The sequence below is a fragment of the Plasmodium falciparum genome (assembly GCF_000002765.6).
Source record: "Plasmodium falciparum 3D7 genome assembly, chromosome: 5".
Classification (NCBI taxonomy): Eukaryota; Apicomplexa; class Aconoidasida; order Haemosporida; family Plasmodiidae; genus Plasmodium; species Plasmodium falciparum.
In genome coordinates, this window is record NC_004326.2 from 870045 (window position 1) to 880000 (window position 9956).

The 9956-nt window shown below is 18.0% G+C and overlaps 3 protein-coding genes across 3 annotated transcripts; 1 reads left to right on the top strand and 2 right to left on the bottom strand.

Annotated features, from left to right (window-relative positions):
- Positions 1-139: 139 nt before the first annotated feature.
- PF3D7_0521300 (zinc finger protein, putative) lies at positions 140-4526 on the bottom strand (the record flags this gene model as incomplete). The annotated part of the gene is made up of 3 exons (XM_001351735.1): positions 140-196; positions 318-380; positions 609-4526. 3 exons carry the CDS (start codon positions 4524-4526, stop codon positions 140-142), a joined length of 4038 nt encoding a protein of 1345 aa, XP_001351771.1.
- Positions 4527-5828: 1302 nt separating this feature from the next.
- Positions 5829-7517, bottom strand: PF3D7_0521400 (conserved protein, unknown function; the record flags this gene model as incomplete). The annotated part of the gene is made up of 1 exon (XM_001351736.1): positions 5829-7517. One exon carries the CDS (start codon positions 7515-7517, stop codon positions 5829-5831), a length of 1689 nt encoding a protein of 562 aa, XP_001351772.1.
- Positions 7518-8023: 506 nt separating this feature from the next.
- On the top strand, positions 8024-9718 carry PF3D7_0521500 (ribosomal large subunit pseudouridylate synthase, putative; the record flags this gene model as incomplete). Its single annotated transcript, XM_001351737.1, has 2 exons — positions 8024-8352; positions 8584-9718. The coding sequence occupies 2 exons, from the start codon at positions 8024-8026 to the stop codon at positions 9716-9718; spliced, it is 1464 nt and encodes a 487-aa protein (XP_001351773.1).
- Between the last annotated feature and the right edge of the window lie 238 nt (positions 9719-9956).

Consider the following 9956-nt stretch of genomic DNA (forward strand, 5'->3'; position numbering starts at 1 on the left):
AAAAAAAAGGAATTTTACACATAAAAAAAAAAAAAAAAAAATAAAACAAAATAAAAAAAAATAAAATAAAATAAAATAAAAAAAAAACAAAAAATAGCATCATATATATATATATATAACAATTTATGGTTAAGGATTTTCATTTTTTGAACCTACTATTTTGCGTAATTTTTTCCGCTATCATAAAAGATGAATTCTGAAATGAAAAAAAAAGTAAAGAATAAAATATGAAGGCATATATGTTATTATAAATATTAATATAAATAAATAAATATATATATATATATATATATATTATATTTTTTTTTGTTTTTTACCGCAGTTTCTTGACTCAAGCTAAACTTAGAAACAGCCTGTTTGTGAAAATTTAAATCTGCTATCTTTATAAAAACAAAACATACATATATGTAAAAATCATTATATAAATCTATATATATATATATATATATATATATATATGTGCGTACGTGGAAACAAAATAAAAATATAATGTAAAAAATAGTTGGAATAAGAAAATATAATTCATATAATCTAATTAATCATTCAATAAATAAATTATTTATTTTAATAATGTCTATTTTATATTATTTATTTTATTTTTTATTTACCTGCTGTTTTAACTCCCTTATGATTTGTTGTTTTTCTTTTATGATTTTTTTTTTTTCTTCTGCCTTCATTTCATAATTATTTATTTCCTTCTTTTGATCATCAGAAAGTTTTTTATTTATGAGCTCGAGATTTTGAAGCTCCTTTTTTAAATTTTCATTGTTAATATTTTTTTCATGAAGTGTGCTAATTTTTTTTTTTATATCATTTTTTAAGTTTTCATTTTTTTGTTGTAAAGTTTTAAGTTGTTTGAAAATTTTATTAGCTTCATTAAAATTATCTTTACTAATATTTTCATAATTTTTTTTCATATCTGATATGGATTCTAAGAAATTGTTTCTTTGACTTTCTAATAAAGCACATAATAATTGATTATATTCATAAATATACATTATGATATTTTTTTTATCTATGATTTCTTTTTCATCATTATGATTTGTTACATTTACAGAGTACATATCATTCAAATTTTCTTTATCTTCCTTTTTGAAATTTATAATTGTTTTCGTATATAACTGACTACTATAGTCATATACAGAATTTTTAGAAATATCATAAAAATAATTATGATTGGTATGATAAAAGTGTTCTATTGCATGATCTATATTGTTCTTTCTATAACCTTTTATATATTTCTTGTTCTTGTTATTTTTATTGTCACTTTTTTTTTTTTTTTTTTTTTTTTTTTCTTTTTTTTTTTTTTCATATGTTAATAATGTACATTCAGTAGAATTATTTAATACCACACTGTATAAATTACAGGTATTTATTTTTTTAATTTTTTTTTTTTTTTTATAACTAGATATATTAAAGTGTACTTTATTCATTATTCCTATTTTGTTACTCTTAAAATTATATACAATATAATTTTGTTGTAATCTGTCTTTTATATTTCTTATATAAATATATTTGTAGAATTTATTCATACTGTATCTGTGTTTATTTTTTCTAGAGCCCATGTGCTCGTATATATTTTTATTCACATTTTTATCTCTATTTTTGTCTTCCTCTTTAATAGACTGAATTTCAGGAAATTGCTCAACCTTGTTATTATTTGCTTTAAGGGTATTATATCGAATGTCATTCATTTCTATTTCGATATTTTTTATATACTTATTTTTTTTTTTTTCTAGTTGTTGAATCATATTACATTTTCCATGTAGATATATTTTATGACATGTTTGTAGAAACGGATATACAATTCTTATAAACATATATAAAATCCTTTTAACAAGATATAATTTCCTCTTAATAAATTTATGTTTTTCTTTTAATTTTTTTTCTTTTATTTTACTTTGTTCTTCATAATTTATAGAACATCCAATGAAACAACAAAATAAACATATTTTTACATTTTTATTTTTTTCACAAATATCACAATTAGCTATTTGATAATTATATTGTTTATATCTACATATAGGACAAGAGGTAAAACAACATTTTTTTAAACAATTCGAATGAAATATATGACCACAAAGTATATTAATGCATACATTATTATACACCTTATTATTATCATATATAGTGTCTACATTATTTTGTTTTTTCTTCCACTTATTTTTAATTTCGCTATCATATTTATTTTGTATAGAACTAATATAACGTATAACGTGTAAATAGTAATTATATTTTTTTTTATTAAAATCTTTAAATTCTTTATTGTACTCCAATTCTTCTTTACATGGAATTTCCTTATTTAATATGTCATCACTTGGTATATTTTTAAATGATTCCTTATTATCTTCATATTGTTTTTCAAATGTTAAAGAATCATTAAAATTTTCTTTATTATTAAAATTTGTTGTGTCCCTTTTTCCATACATATATTTAAATTTTAAATTTGAAGGAACATTTTTATCCTTGTCTATTGTTATGATATTATCAGCATCTTTTTTTTTTTTAATTCCCGTAATATTTTTATTCTTTTCAAAATGATTATGAAATATGTAGGATATTATTTTACTCAAATTTTCTGAATATAAAGGTTCTAAACAAACTGCACATGAAAGTTGAAATTTATTTTGAGAAATAATATATAATGGATTAATAAATGCTTTCTTTTGGATTTCATATAATTTGGTACGCATATGATAATATGCTAATGAGGAATCTTCTATTCTGTTATTTCTTTTTTTTTCATTGTACTCAAAAAATGTGTCCGTATTAATTATAAATTTTTTTTTTTTTTTTTTTTTATTTATACATGATATTCTATTCATTGTAATATCTTTCACAAGATATAATTTTACATTTTTTTTTTTTTTCATATTAAAAAAAGTAAGTGTGCGAGATCTTTTCATTATTTGTTTTACATATATATGAAATGTTAAAAAATAAATCATATATTCTTCATTACTTTTTGTATTTAATACTTTTAAAAAGAATATAAAGTTATCATAAGGATAAAAATGTTCCAAAAATTCAGAAGGAGATATACAATTAGACACATTCACACAAAGTAATAGCGAAATTTCGAATTCATTTTGCATATTATTTATATGATTCAATTTTTTCACTTCTTCATTATTTAATTTTTGATTTTTCCTAATTTCATGTTTTTTAAATTCTTTATATAAAGAATATTTCTTGAAACATCTAATATATCCGGTTATTAGTTGAATTTGTGTATTCCCACAATTATATGGGAATATATAATATTTTTCTTTTTTTTTTCTTCTTAAATGTTTCTGTAATTTTTTATCGTCTAAAATGTTTTTCTTATTTATATTAAATAAATTATTTAATAAAGTATAATGTCTTGTTTTTGTTGTGGAATGTGAACATTTTTTTTGTTTTTGTATTTTTCCATATATATTTTTTTTTAATTTATATGTAAAAATATGATTTTTATTTTGTCTTTTTGGTCCAATGTATGTATCATTTATTTTTTCAACAAGCATATTATTTGGGACATTATTTTCATTAGTATTTAATATATTATTATTATTTAAGTTTTTTGTTATTTCTTCTTTATTTTGTTCATTTATATAATTATTATTATTATTATCATTATTATTATTATTATTATTATTATTATTATTATCATTATTTTCATCATTATTATTATTATCATCATTATTATAATCAAATTTATTATTTGTATTATCTAAATTATAAAAATGATTAAATGTGTTTTGAAAATTTTCAATTTCTTTGTCAATTTTCTTATCCATTTCAATGAGATAATCATCTTGTCCCTGTTCAAGATATGAATAAGATTTATGATCTATATCTATTGATGGGAATAGATAGTTTGTTTTTTCATCTATATCTTTTTTATTATTTAATTTCAAATAAGCTATTATTTCCTCATTATTAAGTATTATAGATAGTTCCTTTTTATAATTATCATTATTTTTGTTTGTTTGTTCGTCTATGTTACTATCAGAAGCAGATTTTAAAACACTTGAATTTGAATTACAAATTTCGTATTCTTTTTTTTCATATTTAATAGGTTCTACATAATTATTATCATTATTATTATTTTGTCCATAAATGGAATCTGTATTTTCACTAATATCCATAACATTTATATTGTTAGAACTTTCCAGAATAGGTTTGTCATTTATTTGGATATTTTTTTTCTCATATATCTCATTAGGAGATAATAAAATATTATCCAATTCATTTTTTATATATTTATTTGAATTTATAATTTGTTTATTATCATTTTCATCAGTTCGTTTTTTTAAGAAACAATTTTCTTCGTTTAAATTTTCTTCGTTTAATTTTTCTTTGTTTAAATTTTCTTCGTTTAAATTTTCTTTATTTAAATTTTCTTTATTTAAATTTTCTTTTTGTCTTAATATGTCAACCATATCTTTCTCAGGATATATTATTGAATCACAGAACGAATCGTTTGCTTGTTTTTTTGTTTTGCATTTTAATTTTTTTTTATTTTTTGGACCTTTTTTAAACATCTCAAGTTGTTAAAAAATAAAAACAATAAATCTAAGAAGTTACATATGTATGTGTTATATTACTATGTGTAAATAATAATATTTATACGTGTGAATATGTATTAAATATTGTATATATATTTTTATATTTTTTTAAATATGTAGAAATTATAATCCTTTTGTAATAAAAATGACAAGATCTTTTTATAAAAATATACTCATATGTTCACATTTTTTTTTTTTTTTTTTTTTTTAAATCGAGGATATATGTTTCATCTCATTTTTTATAAAAGAATATTTTTCAATATTGAAATATATAATATACAAATATATATATATATATATATATATATATAATATAAGACGTCAATTAAAATAAATATATTAATTTATATACTTTATTTTACCATATAATATATAAGAAACAAAATTTAATATATTCTTATATACACATAATATATATGATAAAAAATTCGAATACTCAATAATTCTCTTCATATGAAAGTAATACAAAAAGAAAATAAGGAAATATTACATATATATATATATATATATATATATATATATATATATATTTATTTATTTATTTATTTATTTATAGAAATAAAATTTTACATTTACTCAAAAATATATATTATATTATTTAATATATATTATTAATATTATTAGAGATATATTTAATTATTATATATATATATATATATATTATATACGAATGCTAAAATACGTTAACACAAAATTGTGAACAACGAAATGAAAGTTTTCCTTATATATATTGTAATATATAATTTCATTTAAAAAAAAAACATTTATAATAATATATATAAATATTTTTTATAAAATTAGGAACAGAAAAATAAATGTTACATATCTATATGCATTCAAAAAAATAAAAAATATAATGGCTTATTTTGGTTGGTTTACTTTCAAAAAAAAATTATATATTTAAAATATTATAAATTATGTAATTGAAGGTTTAAAAAAAAAAAAAAAAAAAAAAAAAAAAAATATAAAACATATTAACATATTAAAATATTAATATATTAAAATATTAAAATTTTAACATAATTAATGATGTATTATAATATAATTATAATTATAATTATATTTATATTTATATATAATATATATATATAAATATATACATACATATATACATACATACGTACATTAGATACTCTCTTTTAATGTACAAAATTTTAAAAATTACGGTATATAATTTAAAAATAAAATCCAAAAGATATTATCATAAATAATATATTTTTGACATGATGTAGGCTGATAATTAAGATTTTAATATATGAAATAAAATTTTTATATTTTTTATAAACCTTTTAATTTAAGCTTTAGGTCATCATATAATTGTAATAAGAAGATTTTAACATTATGTAGACGTAATTCTGTATTATCTGTATACATTAATTGTATTTTAGTTTGTATATTAGCATGCATGTCTAATGCAAGAAAGGAAAAATATTCTAAATATAAGGATGTAAAGAAATTAAGTTTATCTTCCTTAAAATTTATAGTTTTATTTATATTTAAGACATTAATATATTCATCAATTCGTTGCGTAATATTTTCTACATGTTTTAATTTTTCATTTTCTTGTTTTCTTCCTACTTTTTCATTATATAAAATTTTGAGTTGCAATATTTTATCATATAGATTCATAATAATTTTTTTATTTTCTTGTGTTAAATCAAAATTATTAAGTGTAGTATTATTATCTACAAAAAGTTTACAATTTACTAAAAAGTCATCATTAGTTATATTATAACTATCGATTTTGAATCTGTATAAATTTAAAACAGATATTTCTCCAGTTTTATCTAATAATGAGATATCTAGAGGATGTGCTAAAATACCTATAGGAAACATATTATGATTAACTGTTGATGATTCTTGATTATTTGCATTTTTGTTGTCAACAAATATCATAGCTATACTTACATTTCTATTTTTTCTTATTTTTTTTAAAAACTGAACCTTTTCTACTTCTGAAAATTTAATTACTGTTCTTTCTCCAGGTAATATATTTGAGTGTTCACTTAATTTAGATACAAATACAGACAAATCAATATTTTTTCTTTGTTTCCATACTAAAAGAAAATTATATATATTTAATATATGATTATTATCATATATTTTATTTAAATAATTTAATTCATGCCTTTCTAATGTTTCATCCGTATCGAAAAATGATAAATCATTTCCAGATATTTTATTTTGTATTTTCTCATTAATAATTTCTTTATTAACTTCATTAATATAATTATTACTTTCCTGAATTATTTGTAGAATTTCTTTTGTAAATCCACCTGAAGGTTTAAGTTGTGTTCCAATAATTGGTAACTTTACTTTTTTAATAACTTCATTTTGTTCATTCGCTATTTTTTCTGAAATAATTTCTTTTTCTATTTTTTTTTTAAAACTATCATCTAACTGGGTCAACACCTTTTTATCATCATGTGTACTGGATATATTATCACTAATAAAATTGTCTACATTCTTTTTATTTATATCATCCACATTATTATTATTATTATTATTATTATGTAAATTGTGTGTAGTTTCATTATTCATTTCATTTGAAGTCATTTTATTTTCCAGATTTATATCTTTTACTTGCATACTTGAACTATATTCATTATTCGAAATATTTTCTTCATTGTGAGATTTAAGTTTGGTATATTTTTTTACATTTTTTCTTTTCCATATTTTTTTAAAATCATTATGTACAAAAAAAAATGGATTATAGTTTAAGGTATAACAATTTTTATGTTTTAAAGAATTAACATTATTATGGATATTAATATTCTGTGATGTATAATTCTTTATGTTCCTCTCCCTTTTGTTACATTCAAAAACGCTTGGGTCATTTTTTTTATTTTTATTTAAATAATAAAGTATATGATAAAATGAAGCGTTTCTTTTAATCCCTTTTTTAATACTATAACCTTTTTTCCAAAATAAAAAAAGAAGAAATAGTACTTTGATGAGCCTTAACATAATATATAGTACGGGTATGTACAAAATATGAAAAGGAATAAATATTACATATATATGTATATATATATATATATATATAATTATATATATTTATATTTACATTGTTATTTTTTTTGATTTAATATAACATTCTTGTTAGTATATTTTTAATTTTATTATTATAATATTCATTTTGAAGAAAAATTAAAAAGAGATAAAAAAAAAAAAAAAAAATTAATCAAATAGAAGAAATAAAACATTTTCTGATATTAACGAAATTATTTCATATAATTATATATATATATATAATGATCATATATTATATGTGTATATAAATACACTATATTATATATATTATATATATATATTATATATATATAACCATTTAGAAAAAAAAAAAAAAAAAAATATACTATATAGATATTATATTTACCTTCTGTCAAAATAAATACATTTATATGTTACATTTTTTATTTTAAATTATAATTCAGAGGAATATGTGAAAAATTAAAAATAAAGAGAAGAAAATGATTTTTAGAAGATTAATATATCATACGTCGAAACGAAGTAAGGAAAAAAATACTTTTTTTGCATTTTTAAAAAAGCAAAAATATAAATCTGTTCGCAATTATAATATGAAAGAAGAAAAGAAAGAATATGAAGAGTGCCAAAATCATGTTACAACACCCTTATACAAATCATATAAAGGTCACGATTTAAAAATAATATATGAGAATGATTATTTTTTAGTTCTTAATAAACCATATGATATCAAATTAGAGAAAGGAAAACTCGATGACATATATCCATCTGTAGAGACGTTACTTTATCAAAAAAGGAAATTGGATGTATTCAGGTAATATATAATGAAATTATATTTTTTTTCTATAAGAGGATATATATACTTGACAAAAATAAATAAATAAATAAACATATATATATATATATATATATATATATATATATATGTTTATTTATTTATTTATGTTTATTTATTTATGTTTATTTATTTATTTATTTATTTATTTATTTATTTATTTATTTATTTATTTATTTATATTTTTATATTTATTTATTTTAATTTTAGGATATGTGGACAACTTGATTATGCGACCAGCGGTCTTCTTATTGTAGCCAAAGATAAGCTAAGCTGCAATATTTTAAATTACAATATAGAGAGTAAAAATATAAGTAAAATATATTTGGCTATATTATATGGTCATCTACCATTAGATATCCTTCATATAAATACACCTATAAGTAAAAACAAGGAAGGATTTAAAATGAAGCTTTGTTATAATTATAATGATTATTATGACAATGGTAAGTATTGTTATAGTTTAATATATCCCTATAAACACAGTTATATAAATAATGAAAAGGTTACATTATGCGAGATGAGAACAGTAACAGGGAGAAGACATCAACTGAGGTTACATTCTCTTTCTTTAGGAAGTTCGATTGTAGGTGATGAAACATATTTTGATGATATGATAACAAATAAATATAAAATTGAATATAATAATGTTAATGGAAAAAATGAGAATGAAAAGAATATTCAAATAAAAGAAAATGATAACAATAATAACAATTATGATAATCGCTATGATGGCAAATTATTATGTAATGAAAAAAAAAAAAAAATACATGTTGAAAGGATGATGCTTCATTGTTGGATTATATTAAAAAATAAAGAACTCAATAATTTAAAGAAAAGTGAAAATATAAATAATTTAGAAAAACAAATTTTTGATCAAGATTATATAATTTGTGAAGATGAGTTAAGTCAATTTGCTAATGAAAATTCACGCACTTTTGAAGATTGTGTTTTAAAAAATAACGATTTAATTAATACTAGCTTTATTAATTATAATTTAAAAGGTATTAAAAAAAATATAAAAAATATTGATAGAAAATTAAAAAATAATTTAAACAATAAGAGGGATATAACTAGACACATGAATATGTCATTCATTAATTCAGATAATATGAAAATAACAAAAGATAATAATAATAATATAACAAAATATGAACAACATCCAAATAACGATGTTTTATTAAATCTTAACAAAGCTCCTATTATCAATGTAACAGATAATTTTTTAAATTATGAAAACGTAAATAAAAATAATATATATGAAATAAAAAATGATAAATATAAAAATCCAAATGACCTTTTTGATGATATTCATGATACATACAATAAATTTAACTGGGGATAATTTTTTTTTTTTTTTATTAACACTTATTTATAATGTGTAATAATTAAATGTGGTATTTATATTTATATATTTCTTTTAGTTTTTTATATATTTCATTTTTTTTTTGAAAGTTATGTTATCAATTTTTTTTTGTTATACGAATTTTTTTTTTATAAAAGAAAATAATTTGAATGTTTTCGGTAAAAATAAATAAATAAATATAAAATGAAGATATAAAAAGTATGTAGCTTTAAAAGAA